General features: G+C 47.8%; 1 protein-coding gene across 3 annotated transcripts; it reads left to right on the top strand.

Annotated features, from left to right (window-relative positions):
* The first annotated feature begins 90 nt into the window (after positions 1 to 90).
* EDEM1 (ER degradation enhancing alpha-mannosidase like protein 1) lies at positions 91 to 27,997 on the top strand. 3 transcript variants are annotated; one of them, XM_057704861.1, is made up of 13 exons: positions 91 to 804; positions 3,295 to 3,357; positions 5,871 to 5,943; positions 11,033 to 11,136; positions 12,329 to 12,500; positions 13,491 to 13,674; positions 15,143 to 15,317; positions 16,831 to 16,951; positions 17,366 to 17,536; positions 19,379 to 19,452; positions 20,224 to 20,320; positions 22,222 to 22,362; positions 24,179 to 27,997. In XM_057704861.1, exons 1-13 carry the CDS (start codon positions 275 to 277, stop codon positions 24,266 to 24,268), a joined length of 1,995 nt encoding a protein of 664 aa, XP_057560844.1. In that variant the 5' UTR covers positions 91 to 274; the 3' UTR covers positions 24,269 to 27,997. The 3 variants fall into 3 exon arrangements, with proteins under 3 accessions (XP_057560844.1, XP_057560842.1, XP_057560843.1); XM_057704859.1 differs by having other exon boundaries at positions 95 to 804; positions 22,222 to 22,425; XM_057704860.1 differs by lacking the exon at positions 3,295 to 3,357 and having other exon boundaries at positions 98 to 804; positions 22,222 to 22,425.

Genomic DNA, 27,997 nt, shown 5'->3' with positions numbered 1-27,997 from the left:
CGCAGGGGGGAGTCCCGGGCCGCGCCCCGCGACGCCGGGCCGGGGGCCGGGCCAATCCGGGCGACCGGGGCCGGCGAATGCGGGCCCCGGCCGGCCGGGCGGGCCCGAGGTGCCGGGGGTGGGGGGGGGGGCAACAATGGGCCAGTTCCTGGTGCGTCACGAGGGAGTTCCTTAAAGGGGAAGCGAGCGGAGCGGCCGCGCGGACGTGGGGTGCGGCGGGCGGCGGGGCAGGCCCCCCGCGCTTTAGGAGAATGCCCGCGGCGCCCGCGCGACCATGCGATGGCGAGCGCTCGTCCTGGGGCTGCTGCTCCTCCGGCTGGGCCTGCACGGCGCGCTGTGGCTCGTCTTCGGGCTGGGGCCCAGCATGGGCTTCTACCAGCGCTTCCCGCTCAGCTTCGGCTTCCCGCGCCTGAGGGGCCCCGACGGCGCCGGCTCCCCCGCCCCGGGGCGCGCGGGCCGGCTCGGGGCGCCGTCGGGGCCGTCCTGGCTGCAGCCGCCGGGCCCCGGGGCGGCGGGGACGGCGGCGGAGGGGGCGCGGCGGCGGCGGGGGGCTGCGCGGCGGCCGGCGCCGGGCGTGTGCGGCCCGGCCCACTGGGGCTACGTGCTGGGCGGCCGGGGCCGGGGCCGGGACGAGTACGAGCAGCGCTACAGCGGCGCCTTCCCGCCGCAGCTGCGCGCCCAGATGCGCGACCTGGCGCGCGGCATGTTCGCGTTCGGCTACGACAACTACATGGCGCACGCCTTTCCCCAGGACGAGCTCAACCCCATCCACTGCCGCGGCCGCGGGCCCGACCGCGGGGACCCGTGAGTAGCCCGCGCCGGCCCGACGCCCCCCGGCCCGCGCGCCGCTCGCGCTGCCTTCCTTCCTCCCTCCCGTCCTCCGGGGCCCGCCGGCCCGCCCGGGCGTTTAGGGCCCCGGGAGCAGCGCTGACCAGCTTTGAGCCCGGTCTGGGCTGCGGGGGGTGCGTGGACGGGCCGGTGGCTGTCCTCATCTCGATGCTTCCGAATCTCTGAGTTACTGGACAGCTGTCAGCGCAGTCTTTTACAGACGGGGAAACTGAGGCCCAGAGACCGGGGGCGGTGGCCGTACCCAGGGCTGGCTTGGGTGGGTGGGGGGCTTAGACGTCCATCTCCAGCCCTCTCTCCAGGTGAACGTCAAATCAGAACGAAAACCCTTGTAAACGCAGCTTCAAAACGAGCCCTTATCTCCGCCCCCCCCCACTCCCCCCCACCTAGCCAACTCCAACTTTACTGTCTAAAAATGTAAAAATTCAGGAGTTGGTCCTGGGAAGGGACTTTTTAAAGCCATCCAGTGAGTTTGAGGCAGAGCAGGGCTACAGCCTTCATCCTTTATTATAGGGGCTGCTTCTTAGGCTGAGAGCTCTTAGGTGGAAGGGAGAGAGAGAGACGCTGGTGGCCTAGATTTGGGGTCCTGATACTCAGAATGACGTTGCTTGTTCTGTAGGGTCTGTCCCATAAATTTCCCCGCCCTGGTGGCAGGGCTGTCAGGGAAGATGGCTCAGTCCTCCCCTTCCATCAGCCGTGTTTGCAGAGGCTGAGCGTCAAGGGTCACTGCTGTTGACATCAGAGTCCAAGAGGACAGCACAGCCAGCTGAGACCCTCCTAGCTGGAGGGAACCGGTGTGCCTTGACACTGACCCTGTTAGGCTGGATAGGTGACTACCTTTCTCTGGGTCCCTGCCCTCAAGTGGGAGTGGAGGAGTTGGGCTGCTTGGGCCCTTTGGACGTTTTGAGGCCTGTGTTTTCCTTCACTTGATGGAAAGCAGCAGAGTCCAGTCCTTAGGTTCTAAAAAGGGAGCCTGTACACTAAAGGGGACTGAACCGTTTTTTAGATGGTTTGATTATATACAAATTCTTGTCGTAAATTCCATTTGGAGAGCATGGTTTTTAGTGAAGCCACGGGCACATCCCAGGTTAACGTACAAGGACTTGGCCTTTCTAAAGCTGTAGGAAACGGATGAGTTATTTTTCATGTTTCACTTTGTCAGGCTTTATACACAGAAATGTATTTCCTATCCCATTTTCTTTTTTGAGAAAAATTTTAATTAAAAAGAAATGACTGGGCCTTTCCAGATTTTAGGAAATTGAGTTGTTTTACTTAACTAGCTTTCTTTGCTTCAGGATGACATCTGCTGATGAGTGGTTTGGTTTGACTATTCAGGGACAGTCTGGATAAGTTGAGGTCAGGTTGCCTTGAGGCAGATACGTTGCTATTGGAAAGGTGGAATTAGACATATTGAGGGGATGCCATCGGGGAAGGGGTGTGCCCAGAGGTTAGTAATGAACCTTTTGGTCGGCCAGTGTTGTCTTTGAGGAGGTGAAAGAGCGCTGGGGTTATGGCGGCCTTGAGTAGACCCTCACACTGGCCACTTGTAAAGAGTGGAAAGTTAATTTTTCTTACTCCTTTTCCTTTAACGTAACTCCTCTCAGACTTGAGTGTTTTCAAGGGAGCAGTAGGCCACATTTACATCTCTGAAATAAATAATCGGTAATGAAAACCTTCCAGATATTTCTTTTAAGCAGATGTATTCTCATGATTGTTGTTACGTGAATTGTCATGATTCGATTAAAAAATAGAGCAACTTAGCCATTAGAATATTATGTAAAAAGTACAGAAACAAAATACGAGTGCTAAACGTGCGTTTCTTTTCTTAGTCATATTTACTTGAGGCTTATCTTGCCTGTCTTGTTTGACTGGCGGTAGGGTGAGGAGTATTGACATGAAGTAGATAAAACCAGGACACTTTTTAAAAATAGCCTTTCTGTCCAGCTACAGATCACTGTGCAAACTCAGTTCCTCTCACATCCCTAATTTGGGTTGGAGGGTCCAAATTCAAAAGCTTCTTCAAGTAAATCTGGATATTAGTATAAATCCATGTATACATTTTGCAGTCTTGTGAATAGTAAAGTTAGTTCAGCCCTTGGGAGCATGGCCCTCCCTTCTTTGCTTTCTCCCCAACAATATTGCTGTTCAAACAAAAAAGCAAATCAAACTAAACCGATACTGGCCCCCAAAAACAACTTGTTCCTAAGCACCCCTAATTTAAGATGGCCTCCTGTGCATTCCAATTTCTTCTTGAAATCCCCGCCTCCTTCTGAGTCAGACTCAAGTCTTTTTCCATGATGTCATCAAAGTGTTTGAAGATGACTGTCCTTGATCTCAGTTCTCCTTTCGGTTCCTTTCCTTTGAGCTGCCGTCTCACATTTTACTGTCGTGTGAGACTTGAGTGCTGTCGTGTGTTCACCTTCCTTTTCCTTTGTCTTGTCTCCCCAGATTATCAATCCCTGGAACACAGGGACTGTTTCTTATAGTACTTCTGTGCCTACACAGCACCAGGTAGATTTCTGAACCGCTGTTACAGGTTAAGTACGTGTAGGACTTTTTTTTTTAAAGACATACGTTTAATTTTGAACATGCTGTGTTAGCGTCATGTTAGCTGCATCACCAAAAATTTTCTGTCAAAGGCCATAGTTTTCTCCATCTTCTCTGTTTTGGGGTGATAAGAACCTTAAAAATTCAGAGTGGGGTGAATGCCATGAACAGGCACACTTGGGAACTTAAGCAGAGGCCATTGTGGTTCGGCAGCCGGTTATGTGGAAAGATGGACGCTTTTGAGCGCAGCCTTGTACCGAAAGTTTGAGTTCTTGGCCTGGCCGGCCATCGATCAAGCACAAGACAGATCTACAGTCTCCTCTGCACAGTGGGCTGACCTGAGTGGCGTCGTGATAATTTGGTGCTGTTGGGCCAAGAGGCTTTTGTGGAGTCTGCTTTTCCCTTCCTTCCCCTCCCCATTTTTCTTTTTTTTCTATTTTGACCCATTTTGAAAGAATGTGTAGCAGTGATCTGGTAGAAAAGAATTTAAAAGTGTTTTAATGAACGCCTTAGATCTTTGAGTGGATTTGTCTGAGTGAAGGAACCACCAGTTATTACAAATACATTTTTTCCCCTGACAGCTCTTATAATTGTTCTTTGTCCGTGACTGCTTGGGTGTTCTCTTGAGATGTATTTTAAAACTGGGTCCGTTTTAGTGATAGCCTAAAAGCAAAAGCACAGTAAAACATGGGAAGGAGTGCAGTGCTCCACATTAGTCATCCCGTCCAGGGGCCGGTGCAGGTGGAGAAGGTGACATGCCAGAGGAGGGTGTCACTCAGGGGAAGGCGGTCGCATGTGGTTCATGCAGCCTCCAACCTGGAGGCTAAGTGATGAGGGTCCCGCTTTGTGAGGAGGTGGGTTGTTGGAGCCAGCTCTCTGTTTCTGAGCAGCAGAGGTACATATTTAAGCCCAGTAGAGTGTTCCTGGGTTGGCAGAATTGAAGATCTCCCCGTCTCCTTTGACCCTCCCCTCCAGCTTTCCACAGTTCCTGTATCCTTTCTGGCTGGCACTGCCCTTGAAGTGCTGAGCTTAACCCACAGCTCTCATCTTCAGAGGACCTTTTGCAGTCGTATACGTGTATGTGTATACAGCTAGAAGCAGCAGGTGCAGCTCTTCAGCCGTGCAGTGTGCTGGCTTTGTGGCTTGTGAGAGACGGGTTAGCCCTGGTTCCTCGATCGCCCCTTCTAGATAGCTTGTTTCCAAAAATGGAGGTAAAATTTTGCCATACATTCTAGACTGCGTGGCATAACCAGCATTAAAAAGGCTCAGGTAAGATGAGATGTGACATGTTTGAGCTGCTTATGCCTGCTTCACCTGGGGCCCACTTCGCCGCAGCGGAGGCATATAGGAGGCCTCTCAGAGAGCAGGGCGAGTGTCAGGAACACGGAGATGCCGCCCACAGGGAAGTGAGGCAGGACCCACTCGAGAGACCCGAGGAGTGGATGAAGTGGTCTGGGAATTTGATGGAAAATGTCATAATATCAGTGAATCAGTTGCTGAAGATAAAACTAGGAGTTTTCTTTTTTTTAACTGTGGTCTTTCATAAACATAATCTTTACATGGTCATCCTGTTTCCCTCCTTACTTTCAAGTCTTTTCAAGCTTCTGCAGTTGCTTTTTGGGTTTGTGGGAATGGGACAGGAAGAACTGAACCCCATAGAATTTGTCAGGCCAGCTCTACAACTTTCACTGTTTCTCCATCCCCACCTTTCCCAGATACGTTAGTGTCTCTGTCGTTGTTAGTGCTATAAAGAACTGTCAGTCACCCTCGTGGCAGTCCTGAAGTTGATGTCTTAAGATTGTTCCAGAATGGGTGATTGGCATGGATTAGGGGGCCGGAGGTGTGTGGCAGAAGCATGAACGCAGCTCCAGTTACAAGAAACTCTGCCTTGGTTCATGTTAAAAAATAGCTTCTCATGATTGATGGAGCTGGTGGGGATTCTTTGGGTGAGATGTTAGTGAAAGAACGGTATCAAGCAGGTAATGTACTCCCCCACCCCAAGGACAGATGAGAGATATTGAGCCTGTAACTGAGGTATTTATTTGCTGCTTTGTGGGTGTAATCTGCTGCAGTGTCTGATTTCTGTATTAAAGTTTTAGTTGCAGGTCATGTGACAGGGCCTCTCCTTTTTCATTCCTAATGATTTCGAAATCAGAGCATTTTCAAGCTGGACAGAGAGATCATCCGTGATGATAAAACTATCTCAGAGGGCGGCAATTCTTGTCTCCCGTCTCCTTACTTCCTGTTTCGTTTCTTTCCACTATAGTATAAGTGTGTGTGTCTCTGCTGTCCTGTGACACTACAGAGACTGTCCCTTGTGTGGTAGAAGGGCCATTGCCATGCTGGTCCACCCACAATAGTCCCTGAGTAAATAAGAGTGTCCAGCAATTTTGGTTTCTGATGAGTGTTTAGTTTTATCATCTTTTTTTTCTCTTTTAAAGTACCCTTGTTTAATTTTAATTTTATTTCTTTTTCAGTTCAAATCTGAACATCAATGATGTCCTAGGGAATTATTCACTGACTCTTGTTGATGCGTTGGATACACTTGCAGTAAGTGTTTAGCCTTATTATTATTTTTAAGAATTAGTTAAAATATTTTGGAGTTAATTACCCTTACTTTCCCTCAGGGATGAGAATTCCAGGAAACGTGATGCTCTGCATGTATTCATAGCTCTGATAGCTGTTGTTTATTTTTAATAAGCTTAGTGCTGAGAGCAAGAAAAACACTGAAGGTTAGATGAGAGGTAATGTGATTCCCCTAAAAAAGTAGAGGGGAAAGTGGGATTGTTTGGGGGGAACCTGTTCTTCTCCTGTGTTCCTACTATTTTATTCCTTAAAAGAACCAGTTTACAGTTACTGTAGTTAAGATTTCAGAAGTAAAAGACAAGATCTCAGGATCTCAAGATCTCCAGGGGACGAGATCCCCTGAAACATCCCCTAGCTACTGGCTCCCCAGGAGCGAGTCTGAGCCCTGGTCCCGGCCCCTGTGTAGAGACCCTGTGTATAAACACTCTTGTTTTATTTGCTTTTCCTGTTTGGTGGACACTACCCCCTCTAGACTTGGCCTACCGGGGCAGGTGCGCAGAGAGGCGCGCACCCGGCGGATGCGCCAGCCGGGGCCCAGCGAGCGCCAGATAAGAAAGTAGATCAGAAGAAGTGGAAGAGAACCGCCCTAGGAGGGGAGTCAGAGAGATGCGAGTCTGACAAAGGTGTGATGAGCTGTTGGTGGCTGTGAGACAGGGGCCCTGAGTGGGGCCTCTAGGAGCTAAGGGTGGTACCCAGCTGACAGCCAGCCAGGAAACCTGACCTCAGTCCTTCCACTCCACGGAACATTATTCTGCCAACGACCCGAGTGAACTTGCAAGCAGATTCTTCCCAGAGCCGTCCAACTACAACCCAGGCTGCTGACATCTCGGTTCTGGCCTGCAACCTGCAGCAGAGACCAGTCGAGCTAACCCGGGACTCTTCACCTACAGAACGGACAAGCAACCCCAAAAGTTTGGACAACCATGAGGAAACAGAGAAACACCATGCAGGCAAAGGAGCAGGAAAAAAACCCACAAGACAAAATAAATGAGGAGGAAATAGGAAAAATGCCTGAAAAAGAATTTAGAGTCATGATAGTAAAAATGATACAAAATCTCGATACCAAAATAAAGTACAAGAAACAGTTCATAAGAACTCAGAAAAACAAACAGCAATGGATAACAAAATAACTGAAATTAAAAATACTCTAGATGCTCTAACCAGCAGAATGACTGAGGCAGAAGAATGAATAAGTGAGTTGGAAGATAGAATGGGGGAAATAACTGCCACAGAGCAGGAAAAAGAAAAAAGAATAAAAAGATTAGAAGACAGTCTCAGAGACCTCAGTGATAACATTAAGCATACCAACATTCGAATTATAGGCATCCCAGAAGAAGAAGAAAACAAGAAAGGGTCTGAGAAAATCTTTGAAGAGGTTCTAGTGGAAAACTTCCCCAACATGGGAAAGGAAATAATTCACCAAGTCCAAGAAGCACAGAGAGTCCCATACAGAATAAACCCAAGGAGAAATACACCAAGACACATATTAATCAAACTAACGACAAACACAAAGAAAAAATATTAAAAGCAGCAAGAGAAAAGCAACAAACAACATATAAGGGAAAACCCATCAGGATAACAGCTGACCTTTCTCCAGAAACTCTGCAGGCCAGAAGCGAATGGCAGGATATACTGAAAGTCCTGAAAGAGAGAAACCTACAGCCAAGAATACTCTACCCAGCAAGAATCTCATTCAGATTTGAGGGAGAAGTCAAAAGCCTTCCAGACAAGCAAAAGTTAAGAGAATTCAGCACCACCAAACCAGCCTTACAACAAGTGCTAAAGGAACTTCTCTAAGTAGGAAACACAAGAAAAGGAAAACACCTACAAATACAAACCCAAAACAATTCAGAAAATGGTCATTGGAACACACATGTCAATAATCACCTTAAATGTCAATGGATTAAATGCTCCAACCAAAAGACACAGACTGGCTGAATGGATACAAAAACAAGACCCTTCTATATGCTGCCTACAAGAAACCCACTTCAGACCAAGGGATACATATAGACTGACAGTAAAGGGATGGAAAAAGATATTCCATGCAAATGGAAGTCCAAAGAAAGCTGGAGTTGCAATCCTCTTATCAGACAAATTAGACTTGAAAGTAAAGACTATTAAAAGAGACAAGGAAGGACACTACGTAATGATCAAGGGATCCATTCAAGAAGAACATATAATGGTAAATATCTATGCCCCCAATATAGGAGCACCTCAATACATAAGGCAAATGCTAACGGCTATAAAAGGGGACATCGACAGGAACACAATAATAGTGGGAGACTTGAACACCCCACTTACATCAATGGACAGATCATCCAAACAGAAAATAAATAAAGACACACAAGCTTTAAATGACACATTAGACCATCTCGACTTCATTGATATTTATAGGACATTCCATCCAAAAACGACAGACTACACTTTCTTCTCAAGTGCACATGGAACATTTTCCAGGATAGATCACATCTTGGGTCACACATCAAACCTCGGCAAATTCAGGAAAACTGAAATCATATCAAGCATCTTCTCAGACCACAATGCCATGAGACTAGATATCAATTACAGGATAAAAACTGCAAAAAATACAGACACATGGAGGCTAAACAATTCACTCTTAGACTTGGGCTACCAACTCGGGGGCTGCCTTTACCTGCTGAGCCCTTGATTTCCCTCAAGGCAGCTGGGGACCTCTGGAGCGCACGTGGAAAGCAGTCAGGCACCGTGCACGGTTCTTGTTACCAGGCTGCCATGTGTGCTTGGTCTGCTCCACGACCCTTTGCTGTAGAATACGGCAAGGGACTATATTCCGGCGTAGTGTTTAAAAATTTCCTTAGTAAACGTGATCTTACTACCTCTTTACTCTCTTCTCTTGTCCAGTATGCCTTTACCATTAGAAAATTTTTACTGTCGTCAGTTCCAAATCCTACATTTTAACTTTCCTTCAACAGAGTGTAAAGCCATCAGGAGTTAGAATTGGGTAACACTAGCTAAGTCTGCATCTCAGCTGTCCCTGGTCTTGCTAGTGGTAGAATTCGCGGCGCTGGGGAAGAGCTCGAGCGGTCCTTCTACGTGCTCCTAGGTGCAGGGTCTAATGGGAAGCCCGGGGTTTCATTCTGCCAGGCTGTAGCTGCGCAGCAGTCTCGTTTCCCAGTCTCCCCTGCCCAAGTGGTTGCTGCTTCCCATCGCTCACCCAGCATCCCTGATCAGAATGAGCCCGGATGAGTGTGTCCACCCTGGTTAATGAGGTAACTTGTTGAAGATGCCAGCGGCTGACTCGGCCTACAAGTGTTGCTTTAAAAAAAAGTCCCAAGACTCATGTATAGCTTATGAAATTCCACCTTTTCTCCCTGAGCCCTCTCTTTTTGCCCCATTGTGTCTTTTTATGCCCCCTGCCATGCTCGTGAAGTACAGAGACCTTGTCTCTGTTCATCACTGCACTCTCTCCTCACTTCAGGCTCTCTGATACATGGTAAGGGTGCAAATATGTGTTAAGAAAATGAATTTCTACTAATCCAGCATTTCCCAACACAGATTCTAAGGGTGTGCTCCCTCAAAGAAGAATTATGTTCCCAAATGAACTTGAGAAATTCTACCAGTCTCCACTATTAAAGAGCCACACTGCACACCAGCATTTTAAAGACTCTGAGAAGTTCTGCAGTAAAGAAGCCTGTTTAACTCTTCTGTCCAATCCAGCTTTCCTTGAGCCTGAGTGAATGATTTCAGAGCCTGGTTACTCTGTTTCATAGCTGCCTAAAGTGATAAATTGCAGTATGTCATTGAAAGTAACTGGCTTCCTTCAGCATCCTGCACGTGATCTGAGGTCGTCTAGGCCTCTGCAGCTGCTTACAGATTTTGCTGCTGGTGAATATCTGTAGGGAAACAGACCCATCTCTGTGGTTTTCATTGTAGAACATCCGGTCTTTAATGTACACTTCAGGCTTATTTTTCAGGTGTTATTTCTGTTGAGGTTTCCCTTTTCTTTTGCTGACATTTTAAACAAACTTTAACAGGTGTGTTTTGGAACCACTCGGACGATAGCCGTCCCTTGACTGTTTGAGCAACTTGCGGCATGATTGCATAATCTTTTAAAAAGAAAGAACCGAAAGCCAGAAAAGAAACGTCTGTACTTGCTCTGCTTGTAATAGCGCAATAACAGTGAGCGGGAGAAAAAGAAAAAAAGATGTACTAGACCGGTAAATACTAGGAAATAAGACATACTTGAAAAAAAGTGTCTGAATGAAATTATTTGTTTTTTTCTTGTTTTTTTGGTGTGTGTCCTTAGGATGTCATTATAGTCCCAGGATTGTCATAAAATTTTGAACAGCACAAAAAGCATTTCAATTCAGGTTAATTTATCAAATTTTATGCCCAATTTGCACTTTGTATAGGAGAGAGAAGCTTGGAGTGATACCATATCCACGCACCCAAAGTAGGAATCCTAATTCTGGAACATTTTTTACAAAGGACGTAGAGCTGGTTATTTTTATATTTTGTTTGTTCTGAATGTCATCAGTCTTATGCTATGCTCCTAAAGATAATACCACTGTTTCTCAAAGTGTTCAGGCATCTGGGTAGCAGGCAAGGAGTCAGTTTCCCAGATGTTTTAGTCTCCTGGGAGCCAAGCGCCCTAGCTGTGAAATTATTTGAGAATCAGAGGGAAAGTCATGTTTTTTATTTCTTCAATTCTTGGATTTATTTTTACTCATTTCAAGGACTTCAGAAACTGTAATGCCTGGCACACTAACTACGATTAGACTGAAGTTGAGGGAGAGTGGGGCAGGACGGCAAGGGCTGTTAATGGTTTTTACGAGGAATTGTCACAGTTTTGCCGTTTGGAGACAGGGTTCTCGAGTTGGTGGACATGGGCTTGCCATCTGTCCCAGAATGTATTCTGAGAGATAACTGGGCCTTTCTACCTTTTGTGTTTCTACTCCCATGAGTGGCAAAACCACACATACAGACCTTCAGATGAAGCGGCCCAGGTCCTGCGATCAGGTAGCCTCCGTGTTGTTTCAGGCCATCGTAATGGTTTGTGTTCCTCTTTTTAAAGATAATGGGAAATTCATCCGAGTTCCAGAAAGCAGTCAAGTTAGTGATCAACACAGTGTCATTTGACAAAGATTCCACCGTCCAAGTCTTTGAGGCCACGATAAGGTAAAATAGTACGTCAAACGGATTGAAGGCTGCTTTTGTGTGTGTAAGGAGAAAACTCCTGTGAGGGTCCACCAGCCACGGGGTCCAGGTAGGGAGCCCCTGCAGACCTTGTGGGCACAGTGTCCCCTTTTCATCTGCTTTTGGATTGATCAAAACTGAAACAATTGCCATTTCAAAGTATTTCTATTGGGACCAAATAGAAAGACACATTTTAATGCAGGTTTAAGATAGGTGTCCCTTTAAAGGAGTTTTTCATGATTTCACTTTACGTCTAGTGTCATTTCCTTCACTGTGTGCTAGGAAAACTCCTACGTATTTCTGAAGAAATCAGTTTCTCATCTCACCCACCGGTGCCTGCAGAAACCCACTGCCACCCATTTGGGTCTGTCTGTTCCCGATGTGTCTTTCTCCCTCCCTCTCTCCCCCTAATGTACTGGACTCATGTTTTGTATCCTGCCTTTTTAGTTTGAGAGCTTGTGACTGCTTTCCTGTTCCACTTAAACTTTGAAAATTGTATTACTGCATAGCATTCCAGATGTAGCATTTATTTAAAATTAAAGTTATGAAAACATTTGTTCTGAAAAATGCCACAGTCTGCTTCAGCTCACTGGAGGGGGCTTGAACTCGTGGCTGCTAAGGGACGGAGCTGGCGGCCCCCACCTCTCAGGCAGTGGTTCTCTCCCCTCCTCCTCCTGCCCTTCCCCACCTTGCCTCTTTACCAGAAGTTGGAGAGCTTCATGTTGCTTGGCAGCTAGAACTACAAAAGTGACTTAGTATTTGTTGTCTCCCTCCTTCCTGTTTCTTACTTGGCTAAAATTTTCCCCATGTGAGAGAAACCACAAGTAGTGTGTTACCCACCTTTTGGTGATCCTTATTCTGGGAATGATTAGGACACTCCCTTCTGATGAGATGAGGAAGATGACCAAAGGCAGTTACTACTTTCAGTGACGGCTTCATCAGTAGCATCCGATGCATGGTTCCCCTTCTCCCTTTCAGTAATGTGCTTACCTAGCAACTGATCATTTGCTGTCAGGGCTGGCAAGGACTTCAGGGCTCATTAAGTCCAGGCCCTCTGATTTCAGGCAGTGCTAAGTCCATAGGGAATTCAAGCCTGCCTCTGTCATCCTGAGCTGGATGGTACACATTTACAACCAACATGATTTTATTTTTCTTTTGTTCTTCCTGTCATTAGGGTCCTGGGAAGCCTGCTTTCTGCCCACAGGATAATAACTGACTCCAAGCAGCCCTTTGGTGACATGACCATCAAGGATTATGATAATGAGCTACTGCACATGGCCCACGACCTGGCTGTGCGGCTCCTCCCTGCCTTTGAAAACACCAAGACAGGCATCCCCTACCCTCGGGTAGGCAGACAGCTTGCCACCTTCCGGAATTAAAGCGCTTTGTGGATGAATTTATTTGTGGGAAGGAGTGGGGCCGATGTGGGAGAGGAAAGCCATGTCTTTGAGATAATTTGGCCCTAAGTATGATAGAAATGGTTTTTAATTCACTCAGCATTTACTGAACCCCTTTTGTGTGCCAGGCACACAGCGACATATTTGACTTCATCCTTCCCCTTAAGGCAGTCATGTTCCTGTGCTCAGTATTCTCAGCCCCTTTTGCAGGTGGGACTGTAGCGCCTGCCACAGTACAGGGGGGGGAATTTGTCTTCATTTCTGCCTTGGGTCCCTTTCCCCAGATATCCTCACATGTATGCTGATAGGAGCTCAGTGACTGTTCTTTTGAACTCTTCACGTGGATCTTTTAAATAAAGCCTGTACAGACCAGTAAGTTAGCAGCTGATTCAAATGCAAGATCTGGAATGAGATTCTATCTTTGTGGCATCTGATTTGCTGAGCCCAGAACCCTCCTGGGGATTGAGTCATCCTTCGGGTAACCAGTGGAGAACGGCTAGACCACAGAGCCTCAGTGATGAAACAGGCCGTCATGTTCTCGCCGGGTGCCCTTTCTCTCCCAGTCTGAGATTGTTAACGTTCACTGAGCACGACTGAGTTCATAGCAGCTCACTTAAAATTTCTACGTGATTCCACAGCTTGCCTTTGTCCCCAGTGCCAAAGAGAACCTGCTGCAAAGAGGCAGATTAGTGAATAGCATCATAATGACTCCCCAAGACTTGCTCTTATGAATAACGCAGGGCTCTGGTGTCCATATTGTCTTGTCCGTGCCTTTTCAACTTACCCATGTTGGTTCCAGGTGTAAAGTGGGAGGTGGGGGCTGCCTCACCCTGCGGTAAGCTTGGGTCGTTAGCGGCGTGGGGTCGCTGTGACTTGGCCTCCTAGCCCGGCAGGTTCCTTGACTTTTGCCACAAATCCTTTGTTTCTTCCTGTGCCCAGGTGAATCTCAAGACAGGCGTTCCTCTTGACAGCAATAATGAGACATGCACGGCCGGCGCGGGTTCCCTCCTGGTGGAGTTTGGGATTCTGAGCCGACTGCTGGGGGATTCCACGTTTGAGTGGGTGGCCAGGCGAGCTGTGAAAGCCCTTTGGAACCTGCGGAGCAACGATACAGGATTGTTAGGTGTGGGGCACCTGTCAGGCCCTGGGCACTGAGAGCATCGCCTCCTTTCCTCCTCTCCTCTCCTCTCCTCTCCTCTCCTCTCCTCCCCTCCCCTCCCCTCCCCTCCCCTCCTCCCTTTCCACTCCTTCTTTCTACCATTGAACCTGAAAATGAACAACTGAGACAGAAGGGCCCTCCCTCAGTGTCTGCCACATCTGATTTCTCCATGTGACTTTTCGCTTAGAGGGAGGCCGGAAGATTGGATGGGACAGAATAATGCTTTTGCTCTGTGAGGGCTCCCTTCTGGTTTGAATCTCTTGGCATATTCCACTTGAAAGTAATTGTTCATGGGAATAAAAAGAACTGCCTCGGAGGCAGATCGTACTGCTCCAGTATAAGTTTCCAAAGATAGGAACTGAGAGTTAACTGGTAGAGTGACTTTCTCCTTTTAAAAAGATCACGGCATGTGATAGTAGGTTGAAAGCCCAGATGAAACTTATATTAGATTTTTTTTTTTCCTTGAGCATTTTGGTCAAGATGTTATTAAAAAATTATTACAGAATATTTCCAGCATATCAAAGTAGGAAAAAGTATAATGAATAATCAACCCCTATGTACTCATTACTTGTCTTCAATAATTGGCAGTATTTTACTAACTCAAGATGTTATTTTAAAATAGATTGTTGCCTCTTGTAATCGCTTGTCTTATTTTGAGAAGTGTTTTCTTTTTGTCATTGGAAACTGGGTTGGTGGTCCTGGAGCTTAGAGTGTCACTGCAAAAGCACTCCTTTTTAAAAGTGCTGCGATTGTTCCCTAAGTTCTTCCGCTTATTTACAGATTTGTTGTGTTTGACAACAACAGGAGAAATAAAATAGTCGCCCCATTTGTCACCGCATCACCAGTGTCACCCCAAACTGTCAACTTCAAAATTTTTCATACGCCCCTGCAGCCTGGCACGTGCAACTTTTCTATACTTCCGGATTATGACATAGATATTTTTATTTTGCTGTACAGTTGGCACATCATGCAGGTGCTTTCAAGTTGTTGCCTTGTTTTTGCGGTTATTGTCTGTAAAATCTACATGACAGCCCCTTAACTCATCTTCTGATATTGGACATTTGGATTATTTCTGCTCTTTTTTTTTTTTCCCCCATTTTACAGGTTATATACACTATATAATTCATAATTCTCTGATGAACAACACTTTCAGCTTTTGAAACGCACTGTCAACCTGAAAAAGCAAAACGACAAACCTATTTTTCTTTTGTGTGACATGTTTTCCCCATTTTTGTGTCAGTGGTGAGACACTGTATGTTCAGGAAGCTCTGGCCGCCCATGCTGCCCATAGGACTGATAAAGGTGTGAGGGCCACGCGTTCATCCCTTCTGTTTCCTGCGAGGGACGAAGGTGCTGAGGAGCAGTGGGGCTGAAGTAGGAGGCCTTCCCTGCCCCCTACCCAGGCCCTGACGGGCTTTGCTTGTTTCCGCAGGCAACGTTGTGAACATTCAGACGGGCCATTGGGTCGGAAAGCAGAGTGGCTTGGGTGCTGGACTGGACTCCTTCTATGAATACCTCTTGAAATCTTACATTCTCTTTGGCGAAAAAGAAGACCTAGACATGTTTAATGCTGCGTATCAGAGTATTCAGAACTACTTAAGAAGAGGGTATGTCTCCTCACCAGCTTTCTCTTACTGTCCCGTCAAGCAAATAGAATGTATCATGAAATGTTCCTGTGTTTCTCAGCATAAACTCACAGGGTCTCTTGGTCTCGGCCCTCATTTTGCTGCCTCCTGGTTGTCAGTCAGTCATTTGGGGGTAAAGAGGTGTATTCGCTGTTTACTGCTGTTTAACAAATTACCCTGAAACCTCGTCGCTTAAAACAGCAAACATTGTCTCCCCCAGTTTCTGGGTCGGGAAGCCAGGAGAAGCTGGGCTGATCTGGGGTCTCTCACGAGGTCGTCCACAAGCTGTGCTGGGGGCTGCAGCCATGCCGCGGCTCTGTGGGGGCTGGAGGGTCCCCTCCCAGCCTTCAGGTCCTCCCTGACCGAGGCTGGGGGTCTCATTTCCTTGCCACACTGGCCTCTTTGTAGGCGGTGCCTGGCAGCCAGCTTCCCCAGAATGAGCGATCTGAGAGCGATGGAAAGAGAGACCCCAGGGTGGAAACCACGTGCTTTCCTGCCCTCATCTCAGAATGACAGCCAGCGCTTCTGTCAGGGCTGATGTGGTGTGGGGTGGGGGGCAGGGCTCACTGGGCGCCACCTGGAGACGGGCTGCCACGAGGAGTGACACCCCTGTGTGTCGCTGGCTTTAACTGCACTTAGAGCTGTATTGCAGCGCGGTTGTTCTGGTTCTTTCACTTTCCAGAGAAGTTAGGATGGGTCTTTATACGTGATGAGAGAAAAGACAACTACCGTATTTTGTTCCCCTCTTTGTTTAAAACAGCATTATTTGCTGCTTGTCTGTTGTGCATTCAGGATGGTAGAAGAGAGGTGCCACTCGAAGCTTCAGCGGCTTCTACCCTGGTGCCACCTCTCTCTTGCGTGGGTCTTCCTTTGTGTACTTGTGTGTGTTAACTGGCTGGCGCAAGTGACAGCCACTGAGTTGCCTGCGTGGTGGGATTTTCTCGGACCCGTTTCCATTCTAGCCGTTATAGGAACATGCAAGTGCTGGGTTTCAGTATGAGGCTTTTTGGCCAGAATTCAGTCCTTTTTGCTTTTTAAAGCCCCCAGATTTACTAAATTGAAAAGTAATCCCTGAGCTTCTTGTTCTGCTGTTTTCCTCCAGGCCCACAGTGTAGAATTTTATCAGAGAAGAGACTCTTTTTGTGCAGAAATAACCAGGTTTCCCCACTTAGGTCAAAACCGACCCCTGCTGTATACCAAATTACATGGAAGTATTTCCCCATCCTGATAATCAAAGTGCTTTCTGCAAAATGCAGTGAAATCCCAATGTGTTAGCATGGCTGAATTTAGAACTTTGACCCTATGGTAGATGTCATCTTGTGCTAGTCTCACATTGACAGGTAGAGGCAGTCTGTCTCCAAAGGTTTAAAGAATGAATTAGGAGAAAAGGTTAAGTGTTGATTCCATTTAAGTGAAACTGCCAGGGGCTGCTGGAGGAACAGAGCTGGAGCTGTTTCTCTGTCTTCCCCTTTGACCGCTCTGCTTGGCTCCTCAGTCGGGAGGCCTGTAACGAGGGAGAAGGGGACCCGCCCCTCTACGTCAACGTGAACATGTTCAGCGGGCAGCTGATGAACACATGGATTGACTCTCTGCAGGCCTTCTTCCCTGGACTGCAGGTATTTCACAGTGCTGTTGGCTAAGAAAAAGCAGTCATTGGAAAGGGCCCTTTTCCCCCAGAACATTCTCTGGCTCCACAACATTCTCTGGCTTCTTCAGATCTGGGAAGTTAATAGCACAGTACGTCTCCATTATTCTCTTTGGAAATTACTGCACACTAAATCAGTGCAAAGCCATGCCAGGAGAGTAGCGGTGTGCGATTTTGGGGTGGTCCGTCTCTCAGTTGTCCATTCTTTGTTCATGTGTACAGTTAGCCTCTTGTGCTATGCAGTTCTCAGGGGGTTGGTTTTGTCTTCAGCCGTGTGTGTAGGTCAGATGATCAGTGGGTGAAGTGTGGAGCCCAGGGCCTGTGTGTCACATCTTCCCACTCTGAGAACAGCATCTTAACCCGGTGGCCTACGTCTTCCCCGTAGGTTCTGATAGGAGATGTGGAGGATGCCATCTGCCTGCATGCCTTCTACTATGCCATATGGAAGCGCTACGGGGCCCTCCCCGAGAGGTACAACTGGCAGCTGCAGGCCCCTGACGTGCTCTTCTACCCGCTGAGACCCGAGCTGGTGGAGTCTACGTATCTCCTCTACCAGGTACTAGAGTTTGTTGAACAGTAGTTTGTGTTGAAATTCCGGGAAGACCTGTAGCAGTTGGTTTGTAGGGAACACTTGCTGACGGGTGGGGACTTGTGTTGTTTCACAGCGACCGTTAGAGCGACTGCCGGCCCAGAGCCTTGTTAGTGGTGTGTCCGTCATGGTTCCACAGGACAGGGAAGGTGTCTGTGGTCACATATGCATTTGCCCTACGTTCTGCAAAGCCGAGTCGTGTCTTTACTGCAGAGCTTTTTTCTCCCATCATTGAACAATCAAGAGGAAGAGTTGGTACTCACTGTTTTCCAAATTTGTTTGACCAAAGAACTCTTTTGGGGGACTGCATTTCTGCCCTCATGTACTTTGGAGCCCTGGTCTGTGTAAGTTATTCAGACCAAAAAATTCTTTTTCTTAGTTAACCATCTGGGATTCATCTGAATGCCTATTTTTGTTTAATCCTTAAAAAAAAAAAGTACAGCGTTCATCTTTTGTGAAATTACTGGAATGCCAGAGGAGATGTCACTTAAACTGTGAAGCGTCTTGTCCCCCACAGTCTAAGGCAGATATTTATACCTCTGTGCACGCTGTACACTTATACACACCGAAAGGTGTCAGCCGTTTGCAAATACAGCAGCACGAGCTGCTCACTTTCCAAGAAGCTGGTCCTCTGTGCGTTCAGCAGACCTGTGCAGACGTGTGCAGTGGGCACGGCCTTGCAAGGAGGTCTTCGGAGCTCTGGTCATAATTAGTGCTGGACTTCAGATGCATTCAATAATTTATTTATTTATTTATTTTTTACTTTAACACTGAATCCTTGCCATTTGCTTCTGGAAAAGGGAGGAATCCTGTGAAACTGGTAATTGACCTCAGGCGTAGAGAGACCTCGTGAGCTGTAGATAACCCCTCGGGGGCAGGAAGAGGTAGCCGCCGACTTTGCCTCCCTGAACTCAGGGTAGAGTCAGGCCACTCACGCTCTGAGGGTGACATGCGGCTGCTGTCTGAGTTCTCCTCTTAAGCTTAGGTCTGTTGCTTTGGGTGTGTTTCTCTTTGTTTCTGTCACTGCTTCTTTCCTCTTGCAGCCTCTTCCTCACACTGACTGTTTCTTAGAATCCAGAGAAACCTTCGGCTTTGCAGCCTTGCCTGCTGCAGCCTCTCCCTGTGCTCTCTTAATCCAGAGACAGCCAGCCTCGTGGTCGTTTGCTTTTGCTTCTGCAGGTTGGCACTGGGCACGGATTGCAGATGATCCCCAACTTTTGAACGCGTTTTGGGATAAAAGCCTCATCTTCCCAGAGAATTTTTTGCCCCTAACGAAACCATCTACGGGAATGTGACAGAAGAGGAAGCCACCCAGGGACGGAGTTCTTAGGGCAGTTAGAGAGCAGAGCATGTGGAGGCCTCTGTAGATATGTTGAGAGTCTTCTTGTCCCCCAGCCCTTCCTCACGGTGCTGTGGGTGGAAGGAACACAAAGTCCTATTTCTCTGTGCCTGCAGCTTAAGTTTCTAGAGATTTCTGAGGCAACGCAGAAACTGGAATTGTTCTCAGATCTGGGAGTGTCAGTGAGGTGTTGTTTCACTTCTGATCATGATGGAATCAGGAGACCAGAACCTGGAGCAGATCTTCTCACCCCTGTTCAAGTTAAGCAGTTTGGAGGTGCGCTTTGACGTGAGCCGACAGAATGCCTTAGTGTTGTACCATTCGCGACCCTTCAGGACAAAGTGAACTGGCCCTGCCTTCCTTTGGCCCGCGACTCCTCTCCTCAGGAACGTCCCCGCGGTCACCGCCATGTGTGTTGATGGCGTGTCTTCCAGGCCCCTCTGGATCACATTCTCTCGTGTTCTCTCTAGGCAACCAAGAATCCCTTCTACCTCCACGTAGGAATGGACATTCTGCAGAGTCTGGAAAAGCACACAAAAGTCAAGTTAGTTTTCTAAGTTCCTTCCTTTTTCTTTTGGCCACTTTTGATTTATTTTGAGTTGTGCTGGGGTAAGATTATTTTGTTTTGCATTTTGCTTTTTAGAGGAGGTCATTCATGTTAATTTTGTAGGGAAATTCCTTACTCCTTGTGTCGTAGAACCTGCCCACTATAGTGGGAATTAAGAAAGTTTTTTTTACCTTTACACCTTATTACGTTCTATATGGGCTCTTTTTAAGTAACTTATTTCCCCGTTATACAAATAATACATATACTGAAAAGTCAAGGGAGTAGAGAAAATATAGAGGTAGCTCCCTGTCATCCCCATGTGCAGAGACAGCTATCATCATTTAAGTAGAGAGTCTTACACTCTTCTTTATATAATTATATGTAAATCTATAATGTGTGTCTATAAGTAGATATATAAGAATTCTGTTTCCATTTTGTGACCTCTTTTTGTTACCAGCAGTAATATCATACGTGTTTTCTTACGAAGTACTGTTTCAGACTCTCACATGAGAAGTCAGTCTGCCAATACTGGGACATGAGATGTAAACCCGTCATTGTGAATGTGTTGCCAGTCACTTCCTTGGCGTCCTGGTACACTTCTGGCACCGCCCCCACCCCCCTTCCCCTGCCATTAACCTGATGATTTGGCAGCCAGACCACTTTTTAATGAATTTGCAGACCATCTAGGCTAAGAAAAGGATAGCCCTTAAACCTACCGGTGTTTGGTCGTTTGGTCATTCCATTCACAGAACAGCACTTGTTTGGCAGGTGTGGCTATGCGACGCTGCATCACGTCATCGACAAATCCAAAGAGGACCGGATGGAGAGCTTCTTCCTCAGCGAGACCTGTAAATACCTGTATCTGGTACGTGTGTTGTAAGAGGCACCCAGGAAGCGTTCCGTTCTGCTGGCAGCAAGCGTTCCTCTGCCTCCCGTCGAACCTACACGGCTGGCCCTGCTCCGTGCTGCACGTCGTGCTGGCCCAGGGACGCAGCGCGGGCAAAGCCGGAGCTCGTGGCCGTCTCCTCCGTGGCTGCGGACCCCGTGGAGGAGGCGCTGCCGAGGACACACACACAGACCTGGGGTTCCCCGCTGTGTGACGTGCAGGTCACGCGTGCTGGGGGACGCTCATCCACGCAGTGCTTGGGTGGCTCCTCTGAGCAGGAGAGCAGGGTCTCTCTTGCGCTTCCCCTGACGTGCGCGCTCGCGGTGGGACCCGCGGCCTGGCCGGCGCTCGGTCCGTCCATGCGTCCTCGCGTGTTTGGGGAGAGACTGAATTGTTGGACCTGGAAGGACCCTTCGGGATCGTCTAGTCAGTGTTCATTCTTCCCCTCAGGGGACCTGCCATCCACGTGGAGGGGTCAGGGGACTTGCCTGGGTTCTCGGGGTGACGACTCGGCAGAGCCGGGTCCTGCCTCCTCGTCCAGGGCTCTTTCCACGCGGCTGCTGGGCCACTGGCACGCGCGGCGTCTGCACCAGGACACGTGGCCGCTCTCCTCCGTCTGTCGCTGTCTCGAATGGCTGCACCTAAAAGGATACTTTCTCAGGGCTCAGAGGGTTAGGATTTCCTGGTGGGGAAACAGCGTGGGGAATTTAGGCCGATATGCAGAGATTCTCATCCATAGTGTTAGGTTCGCTGTATCTCATTCAGTGGTTCCCAAGCCCTGGGACAGCTGGATTGGAGTCTCCCTGCTAAGGTTATAGCCATGTTGAGTTGGAATCTTCAGAAGCAGGCTCAGGAGCCTGTAGTTTTGACTAGTGGCTCAGATGGTTCTGTACAAAAGCAGGTTTTGGAAGCACTGGTTTAATCCTCTAAGGCCAGGCCGCTGCTGCTGGCATCCCTTTCCACAGCAGACATCAGGGGAGGTGTGCCCGCCAGCTGGCCTCGTGGTCCTGCCGCCAGGGCGCATGGTCTCCCACACCACCCAGCATGGCCGGTCAGGTTGGCTGAGGTCGGCAGGTTGGCCCGGCCGGCATCCCATCTGGCAGCCATGGTGTCTGGGAAGTTCACGGGGTGAGTTCTGGAGCAAATGAATGAAGGAGACCCCCAGGGTGTTCCTGAGGAAAGAACTTAGGGTCAGGGGTGCTGGGGGGATGGGGAGAACCTCGGCTGACTGTTCTTCTCCTGTGAGCTGTGTAAACACAGACCAGCTGTGCTGAGTGTTTTTCCGCATGCCTGAAAGCTTTCTTCCATCTCTAAGAGATCTGTTTCTAAGTGTCGCCTTATTCCTCATTTACGGCACACTGACCTGTCCCTGCTGGGTTAGGTATTCTTTCTAGATGCCCTCACCGCACCCTCCTTCACCCCCCACGCCCACTGCTGGATGATAGGACTGTCTTGGGTGCCCTGTGCCCGCAGAGCCCACACAGCAGTGAACCGGACGGTGGCATGTGTGTCAGGCTCCTTGCTAGGCCCTTGGGGATCCGGTTAGGGATAAACCATGTACCTCCTTCCCTCCAGGCATTTACAGTTGAAACCTAGGTGTGTGCGAGGTGGGGCTAATTCCAGAATTTCAGTGCCAGAGCTCTTAGGGCTTTTACAGACTAGTGGCACTTGGGTCTCAGCCCCCAGCTTTCTAATCTCTAGGTCTGGGCAGGGTCGGGGAAGTCCAGGCATCTGAGTTTAAACACAACTGCTGAATCCTCACTGTAGTCTGGGTTGACCTGAGAGCCAAGCAAATTCTTGTCCTTAAGTAGTCTGGACTCAACTGGGATGAATTAGTTCCAAACCTGCTACAATTGTATCTGTCTTCTTTTTTCCACTAGCTCTTTGATGAGGAGAATCCAGTACACAAATCTGGAACCAGATACATGTTTACAACTGAGGGACACATTGTATCTGTGGACAGACATCTTCGGGAATTGCCCTGGAAGGAGTTCTTTGCTGAAGAGGGAGGGCAGGACCAGGTGGGAAAGTCTGGGCACAGGCCTAAACCTCATGAGCTAAAAGTCATCAACTCCAGCTCCAATGTAAGTTGCTTTCTCCAGGGGTGGTTTGTGTGAGGAGGAAGAGAAGACACTACTGATCACAGTGTCACGCAGTGTTCCTGACAGAATATTCCTGGCACCCGCAGCTTGGGTAGTTTGAGAAGAGTTTCAGAGAGAGGCCGTTTCTGTAGGTGTAGATAAGACCCCTAAATTTCCATTAGGCCATGGAGTGTAGATTAAGTGAACAAAGCATGATTGAGAAGGAAAAGGAAGAACAGTTAGAAGGAGAAATAATAACCATAGTCAACATTTATTTATAGAGCTTGCCACGTGTGAAGCACTGTTCTAAGTGCTTAAGTATGTTAACTTCTCACAGCAGCCCTGTGAGGGGTAGGTACCTCACTATGCCCATTTCATAGATGGGAAGAGGGGAGGCACAGGAAGGGTCAGGTCACACAGTGGAGCCGCGTGGTGGAGACTGGATTTGGACTGAAGGAGATGCACGTCTAATAGACCCAGTCCCGTTGTGCCGGGCACCAGGGATGCGGGCTGGCCAGTAGGATCCTGGTGCTGGATGAGCTCAGGTCCCAGAGTGGAGACCAGTTTCCCCCAGGTGCTTGTTGGTACGAGGCTCTGTGAAGAGCTGTTGAAACACAGAAGAGGGAGAGGTTTTCTGCCAGGAAAACAAGGAGGGCTTCACTCAGGAGGTTGCCTCTCAGTAGCTCCTGGAATGGTGAGGGGGAGCATCCCAGAAGGGGTGTTCAGGCAGAAGGCACAGCACCTGCAAAACACATGCTGGGGCGGAGGCCGGGCAGGGGAGGGTCAGGACCAGCTGCGGGACCTGTCTGTCTTGATGTTGTGAAGTCGAGGAGCTGGCCAGGGGAGTTCAAGTACAGAGCAACAGGAAAGTGTTTTTCTGAGGAAGAGCCTGAATATATGTGGAAACTGTTTCCAGTCAACACGTTTGGTTCTCAAACTTGCATCCACTTTGAGAGAGGAAAAAAAAAGCCTTTAATTTAAAATAAATATAACACTGAAGCATTTAGGTTTTAGCTGTGGATGAGAAGAACCATAAACTTAGGAAAACAACAGTATTTTTTTTGTGTAATTTTAAAAATTTATTTATTTGTTTTATTTCTTGGCTGCATTGGGTCTTCACGGCTGCGCGTGGGCCTTCTCTGCTTGTGGAGAGCAGGGGCTTCTCTTCATTGCAGTGTGCGGGCTTCTCATTGCGGTGGCTTCTCTTGTTGCGGAGCACTGGCATGTGGGATCTTCCCGGCCCAGGGCTTGAACCCGTGTCCCCTGCATTGGCAGGCAGATTCTTAACCACTGCGCCACGAGGGCAGCCCAACAACAGTATTTTCAAATAGCTAAAGCATTTTTTGCAATTCTGGGTGGATTAAGGACCCAAGGGACACAGCTTTTAGTCCCAGCCATTCTGCACTTGGGTGCATACCTTTTAGCCTCCCTGGGTCTCCGTTTCCTCACCTGTGAAGTGAGGAAATTAAAGTACATCAATGGTCCTCAGCAGGAGGTGTCTTTGCTCCTCAACGGACATTGGACAATGTCTGCAGACAATCGTGGTTGTCACAACTGGGGGTTGGGGTGGGGGCCATGTAATGGGAGAGGCCAGGGATGCCGTTAAGCACCCCAGAGTGCACAGGACAGGCCCCAAGTGTCAGCAGTGCCAGGATGAGAAACCCCAGGGGAGGTCATCCAGTCACCTCTCCTGAGGAATTAACACATGAGGTGTTAACTCAAAACTCAAACTGTCCCTCGTTTATTTCCTTTCTAGTGCAATCGTGTTCCTGATGAGAGGCGATACTCCCTGCCTTTAAAGAGCATCTACATGCGACAGATTGACCAGATGGTTGGCTTGATTTGATCTGCTCTCCCCTGTGTGGCCTCATCTGAAATTGGACCTAAAACAGCTGAACCCAGGCCAGGCCAAGACCCAGTCCGAAGTGGAGGAGGATGGGAGTCTGGCCATCCACAATGGTGTATGAATCTCTATCCAGCTCTCCACCCTCATCTGGTAGATCCTTGCGTACTTTAGTGTTCTCTTCTGTTCAGTAAATATACCATATTTGTCTTAAGGATATACTTTGAAGTGAGAAGGTACACAGAAGTTGGCTTCTTACAAGGTGCAGGTGTTACTGTGCACCGTGGATGGCCCTCTTTGGCTGGAGCTTCAGAGCTTCCTCCTTTGGAATCCGTCGAGTCTGCTCGGCCGGCTCGCGTGACTGCCGTCTGGCGACCTCTCCACCAGAGGACTGTGAATGAATGTCTGTGCAGCGGGGCCTGCAGTTCCCCCGACATCCCTGTTTATTGCCTTCTGTCATCCTCTCTCTCTTATTGGATAATTGGGCTCTCTCCCAGGTCTCCACCCACGATTGTCAGTCACGTGGGGAAAAGTCATCCAGTTCTGCATTAGCGCCGCATGTAATCGTCACGGTGTTACAGATTATTTGCTCACGAATTTATCCGAATTCTAACAGGCAGTCTTTTCAGTTGACGCATCACAGTTTAAGAGCTTAACAGGTAGATCTTTTGGATGGTGTTCTGCATGTATCGTGAACTCACCTGAGGATCTCCCATAGTTTCAGAACCAGGTGCCTTTTAGGGAGAGAAAAATACCTATAATCGTCTGAGCTTCCATCTGTCTTATATTTGCTAACCAAGGATTCTCAATTCTGACTGTTGGGATTGGAATTGTTTTGTTTTTGTTTTCTGTGTCTAGTGCCAATTAGCTAAGTCAGGGAGAAAGAAATGATCAGATGACTTTCTGGCATCCTTGAGCCGTTTCTCTGTGTAATCCAGGCTCTTGATTAGTGCCTTATACTCTTGGTTTGGGCCACTGGATGTCACAGCTGCTGCTATGATATTAACAGCCTTGTTTCGTATTGCTACCTTGTGGGACCACAGCAAAGGGGGCATGGGATGAGTATCGGGTAGATTCTGGAAACTTCTTGGCCACTCCTTGCCTTTCAGCCTGATATTTTAAGCAAGCACATGTAAGGAGGAAGTTGTACTGAAATGTCTCTTTTCTTTGCTGTTATCATGTCCTTAGCAAGAACGGAACTGTGTCTCTTTGAACTCGTACAGAGTGCTCAGAGGAAACAGGTGGTTTGAACCCCGAGCTTTGGCTTCCCTGTAATATCAGAGGTTGAAATGAATGTCAGTAGAAAGGGTAGGCAGTCTCTTAAAAACCTCCAACTTCACCTGTCGTGTGGCTCACCCGTCACTGCTAGCATACGTCAAATGATTTTATTTTAGTTTTTTTAAAGCTAGAAGGGAGCACTGCGTAAGCCATTGCATTTTCAATCAAAAGAAAGGAATGTTATTCTTCTTGAAAATTTAAGTATTACTGTTTTTTAAAATAGATATCTAATTCAGTTCTTCGAGGTTTTTAGGAAAGGGGTTTTCAGGAATAAATGTCACCTCTGTCTTTTAAACATTTATTGTGCAAATTGTTTTAAAGGAAAAAAAAATCAAATGCTTCTATTTTGCGTTTTTTCTTCATTTCAGAAGCATTCTGTTTATCAACATTGTCTCATATACTAAATAGAAAATTTTCTTTGAGAATACTATGTATGTTTTAAATATTTTCATTGCCTTAGTAAAACCAAAATATCCCATTTTAAGTACACATACACACACACACAAGCATCCCTGCACCTCTTCTCCAGGTAAACCAAGGTGGGGCGATAAATGAGCCGTTTGGGAGAATGGGGCACCTCAGGGAAGAAAGTGGGCCCTTTGTGATCACACTGCTGTGTCATCACATCCCCCCTCTGGGCTCAGGCATCCCGTCCCCCTCCCGTTCTGGAACAGGGACCTGGGCCTGCGTGCCGCAGAGGCACCTCGGGGCTACAGGCTGACGTGAGACACGTTTTGCATTAAGCCTCAGAACTTCTTGGCTTCCAGGCACTGAACTTGTACCAGTTGTGAGTCCGAGGGTGAGTGATTGATTCTAACCATGGTTGTTGAGCTTCCAGACTGCCCATTCTAAAGCTGGATGCTGTGTAGTCAGTGGCTAGATGCCAGAATGCCCGTCTCGTGCTAGTTATGGAGAAGGTTCTTTGAGCCACGTTCAAAACTTGCTTTCTTTTTGAAGGTCAGAATGTCAACAACTGTGATATATCCTGCAGGGTCTTTGCTGTTCCTGCTGCTCTGTGTTGTGAGAGGTCAGAGAGGGGAGGGCTGAGGAGAGGAGTGTCAGGGAAATTCCTTTGCCCTGGGAACACCCTGATTCCAAATAGTCCACGCTTTGGAACAGCTGAGAGCCTGCACCATCCTTGCATTCCTGTGTGTAGCTGGTGTCTAGACTCCGCTTCAGTGGACACTATGAAAATGGTTTTGCCCAACCTTTGGGAGAAGCTAGCATTCAGCTGCCTTTGTGGGTGGAGTCTAAACCTCCCAGCACAGATTCGTAAATGGTTCCAGGGCCAGCTTCGCTGGTTGAGGTGGTGTGACTGAGGAACTCCATCTCCTGGAGGAGGAGGCGACAAAGGGAGTGTTTGCTAGCTCTCCAATTGTGCTGGCCTTGGTCGAATACCAGCTTCTGTGTTCAGATCTTCCCTTCAGAACTTTCGAATCATCTGTCGGAACTCACACTGTGTGACTGAATCCCCAGGTTCTGAGGCTGTCCTGGATCATGGAGGGGTGCATACTTCCCTTCAGTAGTTTTCTAGGTATTTCTGCACCAGGATGGTTGTCTGTGCCGATGGAAACTAGAGTCTCTGGCTCCCTGGCTGGATAAGCACAGTGGTGCAGTCTGAGGGTATCAGCTTGATTCCTCTCTCACCTCCTGCCCTGTGTCCCCCACCAAAGAAAAACACCACTCTCAGCCATTAGCTCAGTTTACTGAATGATTGCAAACTATAATCCTTCACTTTGGATTTTGTAGATAAAACACCAGACATTCCTTTTTTCCAGAGGTCTTTTTTTGCTGATTGCAAATTTAATGCTGGTGAGCAGGTCGGGCCAGATGATTGCCTGAGCAGCTAGGGACTTTAGAGAAAAAAAAACAAAAAATCTTGATCTTTCTTTCCTTTTCCATTCCCAGACATCCAACTCCTTCTCTAGTGCCTGTTCCTGCAAAGCAGGGACTCTTGTGAAAGTGAGAAGGTGGGTTGGCTGGGCTGTGTGTCCCCAGGTTTTGCAAGGCTCAGGGTTGTGTTGCAACTTGAATTTGGTTGTGAATCTGGTGAGAATGTTAAGTACCTGTGGACCTTCCTGATTCTTTACCCCCCTTCCCTCTTACTGAGAGGCAGAGAAATAATATTTTTAAAGGTATTTTGTTTTAGTTTTAAATAGCAAAACACAAGCTGCATTTTTATTTATTATGCACAAGAAGGGTAAATCTGTTTTTACAAAAAAACTCTAGAGTTGGAAACTCTGGGAAAACCTATTGAAATATACAAATGCTTCTCTCTGTAACGTGCAATATGCTTTGCAACTATAGATGATATTTTATGTTTAATCTGTAAATAAGAAATGTATTTAAATTAAAAGGGAGCTTTTTTGGTAAAAGGACCAAATGTTCTTTTATAAATGTGCTCAGAAATATCTTTCTCTTTGAAATTTATTAGGATTTTTATGAGTAATTTTA

The sequence above is a fragment of the Hippopotamus amphibius genome, chromosome 13, assembly GCF_030028045.1.
Source record: "Hippopotamus amphibius kiboko isolate mHipAmp2 chromosome 13, mHipAmp2.hap2, whole genome shotgun sequence".
In the NCBI taxonomy this organism is placed as follows: Eukaryota; Metazoa; Chordata; class Mammalia; order Artiodactyla; family Hippopotamidae; genus Hippopotamus; species Hippopotamus amphibius.
Note: the sequence above shows the minus strand (reverse complement) of the source record. Positions and strands in the feature narration are given on the sequence as shown.